The following is a 19392-nucleotide window of genomic DNA, read 5'->3' as shown; positions in this document are numbered from 1 at the left end:
ACCCTGGGAGGCTGCTCCGTTGGAGGGGCCCATGAGGACTTCCCAGCCCCCCTGGGCTGCTGCCCTGGCCAAGAGACTGAGGCTTGTACCACGCCAGGTTGTGACCAGGCCCTGGGCCCAGGGCTGGGTTCACGCTGTTGTTGCCATCTTGGAATTCTCGGTAATCCTGTTCTAGAACTGGTGTCAGCACGAGTCTTACAGGCCCAAGTGCCCGCAGGTGAGCAGAGGCCGTCCTCCACCCACACGCCGCCTCCACCCACACGCCTCCGAGCACACAATTCCCACGGAGCCCCCACCTGCCTGCAAAGGGCTGGATCCCTCCACACTGCTCCTGCCTGGATTTTGGAAAGAGCCAATTCCTCACGGGCTGTAATTTAGTGGCAGAGTGGAGGTGACCACCCACAGCGCTGAGGCCTGTGCCAGCCTCTCCGGCCTTGGTGGGGACTCACCACTCCTGCTGGGGACGGCAGGGGCAGGAGGGTGCCCAGTGCGGCCACGAGCTGCCTCGTCACGTGCAGCTCCTGTTGGGCCACCCTGTCTGGGCTCCCGCCTGGGCCCCCACGCACCTCAGCACAACCACCCCAGCCACCTTTCCGGAAAGAGCCTCCATTTCCAAATGCCACTGCTCACTGGGAGCCACAGGAGGTGCCGGCCTGGAAAGCGCTTCCAGGAGCTGTGGCTGCAGATCTCAGTGCACCTGCACCTTCGGTCCACAGCTCTGATCCCAGGTGTCTCCACAGACCTTCTTCTGACTCGTAATTTCGCTTCCGAGGCAGACGCCACATCCTGAGGGCACAAAGCTGCCTCTCCTGGAGGAAGGCGCCGCAGCAGGTCCCTGGCCCGAGGTGTCTGAGCTCTGAGCTGGACCAGGCCCGCGCGTCTGCCCGTGGAGACGGCGGGCACGGCCAGGTCTGCCCCACCTGGGCCCCGAGGGCGTCTCCCAGCCCAGGGTTTCGTTTCTCACCCAGGCTGCTGCCAAGCCCGGGAGACTCCACACCCCTGGTTTGGGACAGTGTGGGACTCGCCCCTAGTGCTCCCTGCAGCGTCCGTCCCGCCCTGCTCCTCCCAGCCGCCCCCAAACACCCATCAGGCTCCAGCCTGCAGTTTATTTCTGGCCCAGAGACGTTCGTCTAGGGACCCTGTCCTCAGTGCCTTGGGGGTGCAGGTCTCCACGCCTGCACCGTCCCCCCAGCAACCACCCGCCTATGCACGGCACTGCACCCACATGGGGCAGCGCTGGCTGCTCTTGGGCAGACGGGACTGGTGGGGGCCCCATCTCAGCCCACCCGGCTGTGCCCTCTTGGAAGCACCGGGGCCCAGGGCAGCAGACCCTGTGCGCTCTGCACCACCGGCCCGTGGCTGCAGCTCTCCACTGGGCAGAGCTGGCGGCCTTGCCTGGTGCTTGGCACATGGCTGGGTCAGGGCAGAGTATAGGATGGGGGGCCATCACCAGAGACTGCACCCAGCCAGGGTCAGAGGTCACATGAAACCCTGGTCGTCACCAACACAGGCACATCTCCAGGTGGAAACACAGCTGGGGTTACTCAAGCATTTATTTCGGGGCAGGGTGGCAGTGACGCCTGGTGGCAGGAACAGGCCAGCTCGTACCGAGGTTGGCAGCAAGAGCAGCTCAGAATGACCCCGTGGCCCCTCCCACACACGCAGCCCTGGCTGGGAGACAAGGATGGGCCACAGGAGTCCTGGGGACAGGAACAGTGACATGCGCTGGGCCAGGCGGAGCCCAGGGGTCCACAGGTGAGGGACACGGCAGGGCAGCCACTGCGGACCACTGGGCTCCCGGCATTTCTCTGGTCTCCAGGATCCTGGCACCACTGGGCGGCGGGGGCAGGGGCAGGGGCATCACCTGGCACAGCTGCACGTGGAAAAGCCGCCAGCGAGGGGCTCCTTTGCCGGTGTGGGTTTTGCAAGGTGCCGTGTTCACTCGCTTAGGCTACACAGGGAAGACCGGCACTGACCCGAAATGTCGAAATGTCGGGAGGCAGGTGAGCTGAAGGGGCCGGGCTGGGGCCTGGGGCTGTGGCGGTCAGGCATGTGCAGGGGAGGGGGAGCAGGGGAGGTGCAGTGTTGGGCAAGCCCTCAAGCCCATCCCTTAAGAAGACAGAAGCAGGACTCACCTCTGCAGAGACTGCAGTTCGGGAGGCAGGTCGCAGCCCGTGTAGACCCCGTTGGTGAGGCTGTATTCCAGCAGAGCCCCGAAGCAGGGGTCCTGGGGGGACAGAACCAGCCGGTCCCAGCATGTCTCCACAGCGGGGCCTCCCGAGCCCTCTCTCCTGGAGCGAGCTACAGCCCACAGCCCACAGCCCACAGACTCACTCGGACGAGAACGTGAGGGTTTCCCAGCACAATCAGCAAAGCTTTGGGTCTGGTGATTGCAACATTGAATCTTTTTGAGTTGGACAAGAAACCCAAAAAATATCGATCATCTTCAAATCTATCTTCATTTGACCGTACCTAAACAACACAAAGGTGAATAAGCATGGTATTTTTAAGTTTTTTGTGGGCATGACACATGAAAATATTTAGAAATGTTAAGTAGCAGTATGACTGCATTTTCGGTTCACAGAGGGGTGGGCAGGGGGCAGGGAGTGGCCACATCACCGTCCGCAGCCCGGAGACGCCCCCGGCTAGGGGGTTATCTCTGGATGGCGGGTCTTAGGCGATTTTTTTTTTTGGATCTGAATTTTCTAACCTATCTGCAATTAACATGTACCGTTCAATAAAGATAATTTAAAATAAGAAGTGGAGTCTGGGGTGTGGAGCGTGGTGTCTGCTGGTGGCACCGCTGGAGCCGTGGCGTGGGCCGGGCACCAGCCTCCCGGCAGCCCCCGCCTGTGCTCCGCACCCTTCAGCACCGGGTCCCTCCTCCTGCACGTTCACTGCTCTGTCCTGGGTCCCTGCTCTGCTCTCCTCGCTCCTGATCTCTGAGTGTTTTCTCTAAGAACCTCCTGCAGTTGTGCTGACGACGGTGTCCGGCCCGGAGGCTCCACCTGCGACTGTCCTGCCTCCCCGACCTGCCCGAGCCCCCACCGCCAGGCGACTGCCACGTGCACTGAAAACCGGATACCTACCGTTGAAATGATGATGACCAAATGTTCTTGCCCCTGAAACTCCTCTACCGATCCAACCTTTATATCCATCAGATCGACATTTCGCAGAAGAATTTTGATTTTCTCCACCTTTAAAACAGATTAAAAGGAGGATTAATGGCAACACTGTGCCAATCTGACCAGTTCTTTCACGGCACAGTGACAGCCAAATACTGACCCAGGTGCAGCACCGCTTCTCACTTCCGTATCCTATTTCTTCAACTGTAAACTGATTAGAACACAAAGCCTGACTTTAGGTAAACTGGGGCAAGGGGTCAACAGTCACCAGGAGAGCAAGTTCATGGATGTGCACGGACGGGGGACCCCAGCTGGGACCTGAGAAGACGCGTGCCCGCTGCTCAGCTGGGATGTGTGTGGCTGGGACAGGGCGGGAACCCAGCGTGGGGGGCTCCCGGGACGCTAACAGCTTGCTGTGGCCCCGCACCCAGGCTCGTGGCAGCAGGGCCAGGCTCCAGGAGCTCCTCACGGGGTGAGGGGGCAACATGCAGCCAAAGCCTCAGCCGAGCCCCTCTCTGAGGGACATGGCACCCAAGAGCCTGAGCGCTGGCGTGTGGGCAGCCACCAAAGGAAAGCACAGGAGGAAAAGGGACATCGTGAGAGCAGCTAGCTAACTCCACGAAGAGAACTCGCTCCTGAAGAAATGGAAATAACTCAGCAGGCTTAAAAAGGACCTTAGGCTGGGCGCAGTGGCTCACGCTTGTCATCCCAGCACTTTGAGAGGCCACAGTGGGAGAATCACTTGAGGCCAAGAGTTCGAGACCAGCCCAGTGAACATAAAAAATAAAAAATTAGCTGGGCGTAGTGGTGGCAACCTGTTGTCCCAGCTACTCAGGAGGCTGAAGCAGGAGGATCGCTTGAGCCCAGGAGTTGGAGGCTGCAGTGAGCTGTGATGACGCCACTGCACTCCAGCCTGGGCCACAGAGTGACACTCTGTCTCTATAAATAAATGAATAAATGAATAGGTAGACAGGACTTTAAGTCAAGTATTTTTAAGACTTTTGGAGAAAAAGGAATAAACCCACAAGTAAGAATAGGTTATGTTGGCAAAAAAATAAAAAAGGACCAATCTGAAATCTTGGAAAAAAGAGCACAGTAAATAAAATAAAGCTCACTGGATAGAGGAGATGCAGGGCCACACCAGGAGGAGGGCTGGGCGGTTCTCGCGGGCGCCCAGGCGGGGAGAGACAGGCGTCCAGAGGCCACAAGGTGGGCTGAGAGGCCGGACACGTGCCCACCAGCAATCTTAGAGCAGAGACGGGGGCACGTGGGGCCTGCGGAGGGGAGCTGAACACTGTCGGGTTCACAGCTCAGCACGGTGTAGGGAGACGGCACAACACCAGAATAAAGGGAACCAAAATATGAAAAAAAGGCATTGCTTAAAAATGAAGGAAAAACAGGCTAGAGTGGGCTCCCCAGCAGAGCACACACCGGGAGACGAGGGTGAGACATCTTCCGAGCACTGGAGGAACAGCTGAGCTGAAACTCAAGCCGGAGGTGATTAAATGAATGTTTTCAGGTAAGTTCTAAATAATTTGCCACTCACTCATGGGCCTTTGTTGAAATAACTATTAAAAGATGAATTTCAGAAGAAACACAAACCTTGAAACATAAGGGAGATAAAAAATGCAAAGGTAAATAAAAAAACAAACCAGAAAACTCAAACAAGATATATTGATAAACTGTTGCCAAGGAGAAAAAAATACATTTTGGGAGAAAAAGTGGAATTTCTAAAATTCACAAGGAAGAGCACAAAGCCCGTGGGGTTGCACCTCCGCACGCCAATGAGTCACGAAGCCCAGGTCACCGAGCCCGTGAGGAGCCGCTGGAGGGGAGCCCGGGGAGCCCGTGCCCTCCCGGGGAGCCCGTGCCCTCCCAGGGAGCCCGTGCCCCCAGCAGGACGCGCTGAGCGGCAGGACACGCGTCGGCACGGGAAGGGCCGGGCACACACACACACACACACACACACACACACGAGGGGAGACAAACCCAGCCCCGCCAGCGGGTCACGATCTGACGCGGGAAGGGCGCACGGAGGCTCCCGAAGGGAGGCAGGGAAACACTTCACAACCTCCAGACAGGCAAGGATTTCTTAGATAAAAAACCAAAAGCACCAACTATAAAGGGAACTATCTATATTTGACAACATTAAAGTTAAAAACGTCTCCCTAACAACGGCAGCGGTGCAGAAGGCAGCTGTGACAGAGTCTGCGCACCTGCCACACGGAGCACGTGCGGAGAACGGCAAAGCGCCCAGGGAAACCCACCGAGCATCACGCGCAGCAGCACCAGGTGGGAGCAGCGAGGGACGGCCAATACACAGGAAGGGTCTCAAGTCCCCGACCACCTCAAGGAACATCTCCCGACGCACCCGTCTCTCGTCTCATGGGACACCCGCCGTGGGGTAGGGACCCTGACTGTGTGCGTCCCTCGAGACGAGGGCGTCCCCCCGCGTGTGGGCCTGCAGAGGGCTCGTGGTGAGGGGACACGGGGCGGGGGAGGGGGGGCGCGGTGAGCCCAGCATTCGGGCCCAGACTGCGGCGCTGGGGCTCCCATGCCCCTTCCCAGGCCAGAGGCCAAGGCGGCGCTCACCCAGCTCGCCTGGGCTGTGCAGGCAGCAGCCAGCGGCTGACGCTGTGATGAGGGGACAGACATGGGCACACGGCGCCTTCCTGCGAGGCACACGCCAGAGAGCCGCGAGGGGCTGGGCTCCACTGCAAGCACCGGGACCCGCTGCGGAGCAGGCCAGTGGAGCCCTGCAGGAGAGGAGAGGACGAAGGTGGGGGGACGGGGGCGCAGGAAGGGCTCCCTGTGCACAGGCCTCACCCCACTGCCGGGCTGGTGGCTCCCAGGCCACCTCCCTCCTGCCCGCTGAAGACCTGACTTCACCACCTGCTGGCTGCTCGGCCTGTCTGGTCAGACGAGTGACTTGCTCATTTAAGGAAGTCACGGGCCTACTGGGCGCTGGCTTCTGTGCTGCGCACTGGGCAGAGTCCCAGCCAGGGCATGAGGAAAACCACAGCCTAGCGGAGAGACCCACCAGGCCACGGAGGCCGTGAATGGCGAGGGTGAGCGCGGAAGCCCTGGGAAGCTTCCCCCGGCTCAGGAGGCCGTGAGGAGACGCCTGAGCCGAGTCGCGGAGTCTGGGGAGGGGCAGGTGCAACTCTGCAGAGTGGACGTCCCCCCAGCAAGGCACGGGGTGGTGGCATGTGGGTCCCCGAGCTGGGTTCCGATGGGCTTCTGGCAGGTACAGCTGAACGGATCCAGGTCAGAACAAAGCCCGGCAAGACGGTGACAGCTGAGTGAGGAGACGGACGAGCTGCTCCCCCACAAGCAATGGTGCGCTCAGGAAATCAACCAAAGACGTGCACACTCTAAGAAGCGTCTATGCTTGAAAAACTGACCTCTGGGTGACAACAGTCTGGGGGCTCCTCCCCGGGGGGGCGAGTGAGGCTGTACTCTGAGGGCCGACAGCTGAGGCCCAGGAGACAGGAAGGGCCAGTGCAAAGGAGCAGCTGGGGAGACAAAACAGCCTGAGCTTCGTGCTCCTCCCATGCGTGGCCCCCGGGCGGGCGGCACCTTGCGGGGTGGGTGTGGAGCACACGGCTGCCTCACTGCAGGCCAGACACGAAGCCGGGCAGACACAGGTGGCCCCTGGGACGCCAGGCTTGAAGTACTAATGAAAAAACAGGGGCCGGGCGCGGTGGCTCACGCCTGTAATCCTAACACTCTGGGAGGCCGAGGAGGGAGGATCGTTTGAGCTCAGGAGTTCGAGACCAGCCTGAACAAGAGTGAGACCCCGTCTCTACTAAAAATAGAAAGAAACTATATGGACAGCTAAAAATATATATAGAAAAAATTAGCTGGGCATGGTGGCGCATGCCTGTAGTCCCAGCTACTCGGGAGGCTGAGGCAGGAGGATTGCTTGAGCCCAGGAGTCTGAGGTTGCTGTGAGCTAGGCTGACACCACGGCACTCTAGCCCAGGCAACAGAGTGAGACTCTGTCTCAAAACAAAACAAAACAAAAAGCCAAAAACTCAACAGTACATTAGCTGTCACCTACTGTGGGGACGCTGCAGATTCAGTTCAGGCAGCTATTAAGCAAAGACACAAACACAAACAAAACAGCAACAGCACACTCTCCAAGGGGGAGCCATGATCCATGTTTGTCAGGATGTATTTTCTACAATTCCTGGGAGACATGCAAACAAACAGGACAGGGTGACCCACACTCAAGGAGAAAAGCATCGCCGAGACCGTGAGCACCTCCACACGGCGGGTTTAGCAAAGGCTTCAAGAAGCAGCTATTGTAAGTATGTCCAAAGAGCTAAAGGAAACAATATTAAAAAACTGAAGAAAAGTGTAACAGTTAAAAAGTCTAACAACCAAAGTTCACGAGAAGGGCTCCACAGCAGACGCAAAATGGCAGGGAAAAAGGTGGACTTTGAAGGCAGAAGACAGGAGAGAAAGGAACAGACCCCGTGGGAGCGTCCAGCTACCCAGCAGCCCGACACACGAAGCACAGCTGCGGAAGAACAGCTGCTGCACCCCAGAAAAAAATGGGAGGAAATACGGCCAAAAACTTCCTAAATTTGATGAAAAACATTAACCTACATATCCGAGAAGCTCAACAAAATCCAGGTAAGAGAAGCACGAAGAGATCTACAGCCAGACACGTCACAGAGAACTGCTGAAGCCCAAGGCCAAGTGCTGGAAGCAGCAAGAGACACTTGTCCCACGGGAGAAGGGCTGCTTCTCAGCTGAACCTCAGCGCCCAGAGGCAGGGCGGTGGTACGCTCGAAAATGCTGAAAGAACAACAAAATAAATGCCAACCAAGAACCCTACAGGCAGCAAAACTAGTCTTCAAAAAGTTCAAAGAAAGACACCCCTAGATTAAGCCCAGACTGCTCGTGGGTTTAGGAGAAATATCCAGGGAAGGACTTCAGTCTGAAACAACACAACAGTAACATTTTTGATCTCATAGGCCAACAATTAACTTTCTTCACTCATTTCCATCTGAAAGGATTTCTTACAATATTTACCACATCAAAAAAAAAAAAAAAAAAAAAAAGCAGCAAGAGAATCAAGAGAGGCAGGTTGGCAACTTACCCGAGAGACACAATGTGAAAGATTAAGTCATAATTAGGAGCATAAATGTGCTGCACTCAGAGACAGCCCCGCAGGTGCAGGACACGCCTGGGACACGACAGCAGGTGCTGGGCAGCGTGTCCTCTGCGTCACAGGTCAGGACAGGCTGTGCAGCAAACCACTCACAACCTAACAGTCGAGAGACGGGGCCGTGGGTTTGAATTTGGTGCAAACCCAATTCCAACAGCTGTGTGACACTCAGCAAGTCACTCACCTCCTGAGGCCTCTATAAGCACCTCTGTACCACTGGGAGAGCCGAGTGCTCACCTCATGAGGTCCCAAGTTCAGAAAAAGGAAACGGCGTGTTTGAAGGGCTCGCCCAGGGCGCTGCACGCCGGCGTGTGCTCAGTGAAGGCTTCCTGTCACCATGACTGCCTGTGGGCTCAGCCTCTCCTGCTTTGCTGGTGCTATGAACACCCCAGGGGCGAACGCTCCACGACTGAAATCTGTCTGTCTGGCAGGGAAGGCGCCTGCGCCCCAGCACGACTCCAGGGTAACTCTGAGTGCGTGTGTGTGTGTGTGTGTGTGTGTGTAGCTCCTGGTTGTCCAGCAAATGGTGAGTGTTACTGGGACCAGCACCTGGGGGTCAGGGATGCTCACACCCTACAATTATGTGACAGAATCACATGAAATGAGAACTGACCCATTCAAAAATAGCAACAGTGCCCCACTGAGAGACTGGTTTAGAGCCAGGGTTGGCAAACTTTTTCTTAAAGGCCAAATATCAAGGACATTATGTAATCCTCATATAGATTTCTACAATGCAACCGTTCAGAAATACAAAAGCCATTCCAGGCTCTGGGCTGTAGACAGGCGGGCAGCTGGCTGGAACCGGCCAGTGGGCTGCAGTTCGCCAACCTCTCCTGGGGAGCATCTTTCACGTGTGGTCCTGCTGCTCTGCACAGCGAGCCCGTCCCTGCTTCCCACGGGCTCCAGGAACTGAGGAGGGGCCCCAGGGACCTCCCAGGGCGAGGCTGTCTGAGCGAGAATACCTGCTTTCGGTAGGGCGTGATGACACCGATGTCGCTGGCAGACACCTGGCTAGAGACGCTCCTCGCCAGGAGGCAGCAGTAGCGCATGGCCTGGACAGCCTCCACGGGGTTGAACCAGGACGGGCTTCTCCCTTCTCGAGCCTCGTTGCCCTGCGGGAATCAGGAGAGAAAACGTCACTACGCTAGGAACGTCTGTCTGCCGAGGGCCGTGGCCACGGAGCTGAAGTCGGTGCTGAGAATACACAGGAACATGGCGGAGAGCCCTGCTCTCTGTGGAGTTTATATCCCAGCAGGGTAGATGTCGTCACATCGTCACAGAGCTGGGAAGTCACTTGCAACTGTACCAAAGGCTACGAAGGAGAAGGACTGGCTACAGGGACCCGTCAGGCAGGGACTGACACACAGGAGAGGACGCCAGGGAAGCTCCTTTGTGGAGGCCGGGCTTGTGCTGCATGAAGGGTGTGCAGGGACTGCCTGGCAACGCGCAGGGTGTGTGCCGGCAGGGCCTGCAGGGCCTGTCGCGGCCGGATCCCAGCACCCAGGCCGGGGAAGGGCGCCAGCACACCAGAGCCCAGGGAGCCGTGGCAAGAGCAGATGGCACAGCCTGACGAGGCGGCCAGTCACGGTCCGTCCACGGCGGCTGCAGCGAGGCCGTCGCAGGCCAGGTGCTCCCCACTCACCCTGACTCTCGCCCTCCCACTCGCCCTCGGCTACACCTGAAGCACCTTGCACTGTCCTGGAGCGTTCCTATTCCAGAGCAGAGGGTCCTGCTCATCTTGAAAACGCTCTTCCTTAAAGATCAGTGGGACGCACTGCCAAAGACAGACACGCAGGCCAACAGAGCACAGCAGAGAGCTCCGAAGTAAACTCTCGTGTATGTGGTCCAGTGATTTGTGACAAGGGTTCCAGGACCAATCAATGGGGAAAACAGTTTTTCTACTAATGGTGTTGGGAAAACTGGATATCTGCAGGTAAAAGAATGAAAATAAACCCACACCTTACACTACATACAAAAATTAATTCACCTAGCACTCTGGGAGGCCGAGGCAGGAGGATCGCTCGAGGTCAGGAGTTCGAGACCAGCCTGAGCAAGAGCGAGACTCCGCCTCTACTAAAAAATAGAAAGAAATGATATGGACAGCTAAAAATATATATAGAAAAAATTAGCCGGGCATGGTGGCGCATGCCTGTAGTCCCAGCTACAGGAGTTTGAGGTTGCTGTGAGCTAGACTGACGCCGAGGCACTCTAGCCCGGGAAACAGAGTGAGACTCTGTCTCAAAAAAAAAAAATTAATTCAAAATGGACCAAAGACCTAAACGTAAGACCTACACCTACGGAACTCTTAGAAGAAAACACACAGGAAAGCTCCCCAACACTGGATTTGGCAATGATTTCTTGGATATGAACCAAAGCCACAGGCAACAGCAAAAAAAGACTACATCACAATTAAAATTTTCCATGAAAACGATACAATCAATAGAATAAAAGAATAACCTATGAAATGGGAGAAAACGTTTGTAAATCATATATAAGGAGTTAATACTCAAAATACATAGGGAACTCTTAAAATTCATTGACAAAAACACAACTCCTGGGCTCAGGCGATCCTCCTGCCTCAGCCTCCTGAGTAGCTGGGGCTACCAGCATCACCACGCCCAGCTACTTTAAAACATTTTTTTGTAGAGATGGGGGTCTCATTATGTTGCCTAGGTTGGTCTTGAACTCCTGGCCTCAAGTGATCCTCCCACCTTAGCCTCTGAAAGTGCTGGGATTACAGGTGTGAGTCACCATGCCCGGCCCATACAATGGAATATTCTTCAGCTCTGCAGCAGAGATGAACTTTGAGGACCGTGTACTAAGTGAAACAAGCCAGACACAGAAGGACAAATACTGTGTGATTCCACTTACATGAGGTCCCCAGAGCCGTCAGATTCTTAGAGACAGAAGGTAGAATGGTGGCTGCCAAGGGCTGGGGGGAGGGAAGTAATTGTTTTACGGGTACAAAGTTTCAATTTTGCAAGATAAAAACGTTCTCTAGATTGACTGCAAAACAATGTGAATATACTTAATACTTTTCACTTAGAAATGGTTAATATCAGCTTTATGTTATATGTGCTTTACCACAATTTAAAAAAAGTGAATACCAGATAAAGCAGTAAGAATTTACTAATTTTCAGGATTTTTTTTGTTAAGCCATATATAATTTATCCCTTTAGATTTATAGTAAATGATTGAAGTGCCCTTAAAAAAAGCTTAATGACACAGAAACTTACAGCAGAACTTCTAAATTGATGAGAAAAAATTCAATGACGTGCAACCAATCAACTAGAAAAAGTAAGGAGAAAGAGGAAACACAACAGGTAACAGGGCAAAGACGAAGCAGTAAGTGGAGTCACCAGACTGGGCTGATGAATCTCATCAACACATTAACCGCGGTGTGAGTTGTACTTCACGCATGCTAGTTTTGAGCCTGGGGCTTCGGGAAATGCATGTAACTCAGAGGTCTCTTTACTTCGGGAGCCGTGTGGTGCCCGGGCAACTCACGTGCCACGCTGTAGCACACGTGTTGTGTGACGGCTGGACCCCTGGGCAAAACCCTACGGTTGGCTTTGTGAAAACCTTGTTGACGTTCCTATTGTTACAATTAATATTGACAATTGCATATGACACATGCATAGAAAACAATAAAAAAATAACAAATTTTTCATTAAATTAGAAAGGATCATTTTGTTTTTGAAGTTTTTATTCTATTTTCGTAATAAAACACTGTGGCCCCAAAGAAAAAATTTTTTCCCTAGTGTGGCAGTCAAGGTGTTAAAAGTAGCGACTCCCAAATTGAATTCTGCTTCTAAGAACTACAACTAAGGCAAAATGACAAAGAGCAAAAACAGAGAGTGAGGAAACACCAGGTATGGGGAAGGAAGTCGCAGTGTTAATATCACAAGATGGAATTCAAGGCTGAAAACACAAAGTACAGAAAGACGTTAGTGAGGAAGACGACACAATCAGTCGTACGCATGAAACAGCAGTTAAATACGTGAGGAAGAAAGGTCAGAGATCCTAAGAGAATCTGAGGAAAAGCACAATTGCAATGTGAGACGTCACGGCCTCCCCCCGCCGAGGGTGCACCTCACGGACGGATTCCAGGTCAGGACACGTGGAGCGGAGCTCGGCGTCCATGGGAAGGACCGTTCCCATCCCCGGGACGGGGATGTGACGCTCTTGGTGTGCCCTCAGCACCTACCAAACTGACACCTAAGTGGCCACACATTTTTAAAGGCAGTAACTTGAGTTTACAGGCCAAAATCCTTGACCAGACCTAATAAAATTAGAAACAGAAAAGGAGGTGACCAAAAATTTCTTTCCTACTTGAAAATTAAGAAAAAAAAACTTCTCTATCACTCTTGAATCAAAAAGAGAATCCAGAGGAAGCCCCGCTGTCTGGAGCAGGGCAGGTGTGCGCCGCGCACGGCGGGAGTGGGGACGCAGACCGGCCGCTCACCTGCAGGGAGTCTAACACAGCAAGGTAGGTGCAGAGACGTCCGCAAGGTGAGTCAGGACAAGCAGTTAAAGGCAAAGCTGAAAACGGTGAAGCAGAAGACGGGAAACACGCATGAGCCAGAGGCCGGCCCATCTTTTCCGCAAGGACCAGGCCGCACTGCTCAGCTCCGCCAGGGCCGTCCTGCTGCTCAACTTACAAGAAGCCTGAGGACCAACGGGCCTGTCTGCAGTGCCCTCCTCGTGGTGGCAAGGCCACAGCTGCCCGGGTGGCCCATCCTAGGTGTCCTGTCGGGAGCTTGAGGCACAGGAGGCACAGCCGCGAATGCACAGGTCCCTCCAGAGCCCCCGGCACAGCTGCCCACAGGTGGGGAGCGGGCGCACGCTCGGGGCGGGTGCTGGAGCAGACCCGAGGGGTGCAGGGCGAGCATGTGGGGAGAGTGGGCACCAGGCCCGGGGTGAGGCCCTCTCTGCCCCAACGGCAGGGCCACGTGCTCTGAAGCTGAGCCTTGAGGAAGCCGTGGGGCCCACTGTATCCTCAGGGCCCAGCCTGGAGCCACCTATGTAACCAAGCACTTGGAAACCACTAAGTTAGTTAACGTTCCTGGGTGCTTTGTTCCACCCTCTTATGTCTGTTTTTGTTCAACAACTTACTGTTTTCATACTGTATACTTCTATTTACTGTAACTTTGTAGTATGTTCTGTTACCTTGTGGACTAGGTAACTTCTTTGTTTTTTATAAAACTTTTTGCACAGTTCCAACTCCATTCTGTAATCATTTCCCCGTGAAAAAGCCTATTGTGGCTCTTACTGAGATTGCACTGAAGAGGCGGATTCCTGTAGAGAACTGACATCCACAAACACCACCCTCCCCACGCACCAGTGCACCAGCCGAACCTCACACACGCAAGTCGAGAAAACTCTGCAGTTTTCTCTAGATGACCTGGTTTGTCTCGTTAGGCCCGTTTCTCACTTAGAGCGATGCCCTTTACTATGATTTTTTTTTTTTTTTTTAAGAGGCAGGGTCTCACTCTGCCGCCAGGCTGCAGTGCAGTGGTGTGATCATAGCTCACTGCAACCTCCAACTCCTGGGCTCAAGTGATCCTCCTGCCTCAGCCTCCCAAATAGCTGGGACAAGTACACATCAACACGCCCAACTAATTTTAAAAATTTTTGTAGAAACAGGGTGTCGCTATGTTGCCCAGGCTAGTCTTGAACTTGGTGAGGCCTGTGCTGCCTGCCTGTCCTGCTGGCCACTCGGACACTCTGTCCCCAGGGAGACGGCGCAGCAGTGGGTGGTGCTGCCGTCTGCGGTGGGTGTGCAGCCTGCAGCCCAGCTCCCTGGGTCCTGCCCGCCTCCCAGCCTCCTCGCTGACCCCGAGCCCTCGACATCTGCAGGGCTCTGCGGGCCTGGTTCTCTCCTGCCACCCAGCGCTCGTCGGACGCTCGCGCTGAGCAACAGTGCCTGTGCCGCCTGCCCCGCGCTGGGCACCCACCACTCCTGGGCGCTGTGTGTGTGCGACTCACCTGGCAGGAGGTGTCGGCACCCGAGCTGAAGAGACACAAGCCCTCTGACCCTGTTCCGCTCTCTAGGGACATGCGGCGTCTGCCCCCCCAGGCACTCGGTGAACACCCGGCCACCGATTCCCTCAGGCGAGACTGGCACACTGTGCTCGAGGCGCTGGCCTGTGACGGACGACCTCCTACCACAAGCCCCACGTGGCACCCAGACCCAGTCACGTAACAGTTCCAAACACAACTCACTCTCACGCCGTGGAAGATGAGAGGGAAGCCTTTCTTAGGTAATTTCTCCCAGCCCAGCAAGGAGGTCACCACTTCGGGGTCTGCACACACTTCCAGCTCCCGGTGATAGAACAGCCGCGAGGGCAGGGCCAGCAGCGCAGCGTGGGACCTGTAGTTCTTCACGAGCTTCGTGACCTGCAGGAGAGGACAGGCAAGGGTCACAGCACATCAGCACAGACTGCTTCTTTCAAGGGAGAGGTCTGCGTGGCAGATGCAAGAACCACCCAACCTCCACCCGAGGGCAGCCTCCCGTGCCCCCCGAGCCCGCAAGCGCCACCTGCCACCAGAACAGGCCCCTCAAGTCCATTTTAGTAGAAAACGTGGACATTGGGAGCAGAGCAGATGGCCTCTCTTTCCTCTCCTGTGTTTGGGTGCAGCCGAGGAGCCTCTCCAAGGGCACCAGGAGCCGGCAGGCCAGAGGCAGGCAGAGCCTCCCTTGCCCACCACGAGCTTTGCTCTGGACCTGCTGTCTTGCTCCCCTGGCCTTGACACAAACCCCATGAGCCTTGTCCCAGCTCGGCTGCAGGGAAGGAACAGCCCCCAGGCTCATGGACCTAGTGACCCCGAGGGCTGCGCTAGCCCTGCGCAGGCCTCACTGTGCCCACAGTGACGGGCGTCACCAGCACGTGGAACAGCTCTGCTGTGTCTCCAACTGTTGGCAGGTGCACTCGGCACAGGGCTTCTCCCCTTGGTGCGGCATGAGAACAGCGATCGGCCCCAGACTTCTGACTTGGGGGTCAAACTTTAACTCAGTGATTACAACATTTCAGCCTCCGAAGTGCTACTCGAACGCCAGACTCCACCTCCTGTCACAGCAGCTCTGCTTCAGCTGGGCGAGGGCCGGCCATTCCAAAGGGAAAGGACCCCCGTGTCCTGCGCCGGGGTCCCCGTGGCTGCAGCCAGTCTGGGAGAAGGGCAGAGGGTGAGGCCACAAAGCAGCGCAAAGCCTTCGTCTCCTGGGAGTCAGGGGTCTGCCTGCGCTGTGGCCACACGCTGAGCGTGTGCCCTGGAGGTCGGGGTGGGGACGGAGGTGGCGGCGCACTGGTCTCCTGTTGTGGCTGGGTGGCACGTCAGCTCCTCTCTGTCTCGAGGGCGGCACCTCCCCCCGAGAGCAGCGGCTGGCAGGTCTCGGGCACAGTGGTATCTGGAGCGGGAAACACGCCTCCTGCGGCAGCAGAGCTCGTGGGCGCCTCTAGGTCCGGCCATTGCTCACAGCCGCCGTCTCTTCCTGGGGGTGGTCCCACACGAGGCCTTCCTCAGCCTGAAGACCCCCAGCCCCGACTGCCGGCAAATGAGAACAGGTTCCAATCCTCCTCCCTGAAAACGTGCCCACAGTCATTGCACCTCACCTCCTGGTCAGCGTCAGCCCCAGTGACAGAGGCCGATGGACGCCTCCTTCGTGTGTGTCGCAGGGGTTTGGAGAACACGCCACTGGGCCCACCGCTCAGTGCAGGACCCCACGGGCCAAGCGCAGCGCGCTGGGGGCTCCCAAAGACGCTGACGCCAAAGTCCAAGGTTGGCTGAGCACCCAGCCCTGTGCCGTGATGGGCACTCTTGCTTCTGGGCCAAGTTACAGAAGTTACTTCCCGTTTTCCCCAGGTTAACAGGTAACACGGACTCAACTTCTCTTACGGTCTCCAGGCCTACAGACTCTCAGACAACAGCCAGACGGCCTGGGATTCCCGGGCCCCACAGGGGACCCCGAGGAGCACATTTCTCAGTCCCTGGGACAGGCAGGCAGGTTACAAGTGCCTGAAACCCACCCAGGAGGGAGGGAGGAGCAACGCTGACTTGCTACACATTTTTGTGACGTTCCTGCTGCCAGGCTTCTCAGGGAGCCCCTGCTCAGGGAGCCCCTGCTCAGGGAGGCGGCTGGGGTGGGAAGACCCCTCACCTGCACTCTCTGCCCAGGGCGGGGCTCAGGTGCACAGAGGGGGGTGAGCACCTCTCCCTGCAGCTTTCACTGAGCACACTAAAGGGCCTGTGAACTCACCAACAGGGGGTTGTACGCGCCACAAGCACCGAAAGCATTTTCGTCCCTCAGATACGCTGGTCGAGACATCAGCCTCTCCAGCATGGACACGTTCAGCCCGTAGGCCATGGCCAGCCTGGACTTGATGACCGGGCCGAGCTGCATGGGGTCCCCGGCGAGCACGATCTGTGGCACACAGACGGGGGGCTCAGCTCCTGAGGGGGACGGTCCCTTGCACGGTGGGGAGCAGCGAGGGCGGCACGGCCGGGCTGCCGAAGGCCACCTGGCTGCAGGGGACTGGGGAGAAGCTGGGGGACCAGGGAGGACGCAGCCAGAACTGCTCATGGGAGCCGACAACACCCCGGACAGGGCGGCAGGAATGTGGGAAAACACACGGCTGGAGACCGGAGCTCCCTCACGGAGCAGCTCCTACCGCGTCACTGGCGTCCTGCGTCTGCCCCACACCTGTGGCCTGGGCTTCTCTCCTGATCTCCCAAAGCGGTAAGAATCCTCGGATGCAGCCTGTCTTCCGGAAGTTTCTGTATGCCCGGCCCCAGCAGACCCTCTGGCCTTCCGCCCCGGGGCTCAGCTTCCTCATGCCGCCCACTGCCTCAGCTGGATGGATCCTTGTCCCTCCCTCCCTCGCGCTTGGCCTCACAGCGCCTGGCGACCCGCACCGCGATGCTGGGCCCTGGGGGCGCTTCTGAGGACGGGGGCTCAGGAGCAGGTGCCCCTGGCAGCTGAGTGCGCAGTGAGGGGCGGGGGAGTTCAGACGGCGCTGGCGCCCGAGTTGTGATCTGAGGTGCCCCAGGAGGAAGCAGGTGGGGGCAGGAAAGGAGAGGGGACCCCACCTTCATGAAAGCGGAGTTGGTGGCTCCCAAATACCTAGAAGTTTCACTAACTTCTGTTTTACAAGTGAATGAGTCAAGACAAAGCTGCCCTTCTCCTTCTAGTGCAAAAGGCTAACAGAGCCACGGCCTCCAGCTCCTGGGGGTGGGGGGTCTTTGGCACTTTCTCCTGACCCCGGTAAGGCCGCGACCATCCCTGACAGGCCCATGGCATCCCACCCCTGCGGGAACACAGGGCAAGAAGGAACAGCACCCTCAGCAAACAGCCGGCAGGCCTTACCTGGCCGCTGACATCGGAGATCAGCCCCAGAGGGATGAGGCACTCCGGCTCGCTGGCCTGCCCGGCCTCGTCCACAAACACGTGGGTGAAGTGTCCGACTCTAGGGCCAGAGGGGTCCTCAGTGGTGACCTCTGCCGACTGCCCAGCGACGGTGCCTGTGGCACGTCCTGGCAAGGCCGAGCTGGGCACCATCGGGTCCCAGAGTGGCTGCCAGGGGGTCTGGACGTCACCAAGCCTCAGGTGCCACAGGCCTGGCAGGCGACATGAGCTGCACACACCAGCAACTGGTGCTCCGTAAGCAACATGTGTTTGCTTAACGAGATTTGGAAAAAAAGAGGGATGAGGGGCAGGTAGGAGCAAAGCACAGAGCGCCTCCCAGGGCAGCTCCTGGGGCAGCTTTCCGGCACACTCTTCCCTCTATGTCGGATTTCTAGAGATTAATCAAAACGCCCAGATTTGGGCCTTGGCTTTACCACTTCCTCGCTGTGTGACCCTGGGCAGGTTGCTTCACCTCTCTGTGCCTCCATTTCCCCCGTGTCATGTGGGCTGTGGCACGGTGTGCACTGGCTGGTCAGACAGGGCCCTCCGACCCCATCCCCGACTCTGCCCCACGTGCTGATCTCAGCTGGGCACTGCCCTGCCCTCTGTGCCGGCAGGCCAAGGCCCCGGGAACCCAGGGGACAGCACCAAGCCGGCCCTCTGAGCAGACCTCAGCAAGCCGCGGGAGGCAGCACCCTAGTGCCGGGGACGCAGATTCAGAGCGGAGAACACGCCTGGGCCGCGCCGGGCGCACCGGGCTGCTGAGCCCGAGTCTCCCACTACCCCAGACGCTGCGCAAACGCTGCCGCCTCCGTGCCTGGTGCCCCTAGTGGACGGGACCCTGTGGGCAGGCACGTCCCTGCTTCCACTCTCGCGAGTTTGCATCTTCAGTGCAGCCTGAATTTGTAAGTCTCGAGATAAAAACGTCCCACGTGATACCCATCAACTCCCTCTTCTGAGAAAGGTGAGGAAATCAGCCGTCCCTACCTCACGTCCCAACTGCTGTTGAAAAGTATTAACATCATGTATCTTTCCTGGAACGTACGCATTTAAGTTTTGAATTCTGTATCAACTGCAGCTATTTAAAGTCACTGCACCCTACGGCATGGCTCCTGCTCTAGAGCTCCCGGCTGGCCCCAAAGGCCCCTCCAGCCTGGGACGCCTGCGCCCCGCCTCGGCTCCCGCACGCGGCTCCTCCAGCAGCAGCCGGCCCTGCCCCTCCCGCCCGGACATCCGCCCTCGGGAGCGGCGCCCACAGTGCGCACCCGCCAGCCCTGCCTGCGCAGAGCCCTCTGCCAACGAGCTCTGGCCTGAGACAGGCAGCCGGGTGTGATCTTGCTGGGGTTTCCTCATCTGAGGCCCTGACCTCGGACTCATCAACACAAGTTAACACAAAACCCCTCTCTCTCTCTCTCGTTTAGACCTGTGGGGGCCAGTCCAGCAGCCGCGCCTCACGTGGCTCTGGGCACCTCAGGGTGGCCAGTCTGAAATGCAACCTGCTCAATGTGTAAAGCACATGCCGCACGTTGAAGACTGGAACCAAAATAAGAGGTGAATGTCTCATCGGTCACTACTGATGACATAATGAAACGGCATCCTGTGTGTACGAGAGTAATTCCTAACACAAGAGACAGGTGTGGCGGCTGCACACGGCTCCTGGGCAGTGCTGTCGGCCTCCAGTCTGT

At 57.0% G+C, this 19392-nt stretch overlaps 1 protein-coding gene across 1 annotated transcript in view; it reads right to left on the bottom strand.

The window, feature by feature from the left end:
- Positions 1–2131: 2131 nt before the first annotated feature.
- The window catches only part of MOV10L1 (Mov10 like RNA helicase 1), a 63563-nt gene continuing 46302 nt past the window's right edge, over positions 2132–19392 (bottom strand). The window contains exons 20-26 of the mRNA XM_069490478.1: positions 17669–17768; positions 16562–16726; positions 14530–14703; positions 9267–9416; positions 3090–3197; positions 2335–2472; positions 2132–2227 (exon numbers count right to left, since the gene is read on the bottom strand). Of these exons, the coding sequence (XP_069346579.1) occupies positions 2132–2227; positions 2335–2472; positions 3090–3197; positions 9267–9416; positions 14530–14703; positions 16562–16726; positions 17669–17768 (931 nt within the window). The remainder of the gene's footprint in view (positions 2228–2334; positions 2473–3089; positions 3198–9266; positions 9417–14529; positions 14704–16561; positions 16727–17668; positions 17769–19392) is intronic.

Source organism: Eulemur rufifrons, chromosome 16 (assembly GCF_041146395.1).
Source record: "Eulemur rufifrons isolate Redbay chromosome 16, OSU_ERuf_1, whole genome shotgun sequence".
Taxonomy (NCBI): Eukaryota; Metazoa; Chordata; class Mammalia; order Primates; family Lemuridae; genus Eulemur; species Eulemur rufifrons.
Note: the sequence above shows the minus strand (reverse complement) of the source record. Positions and strands in the feature narration are given on the sequence as shown.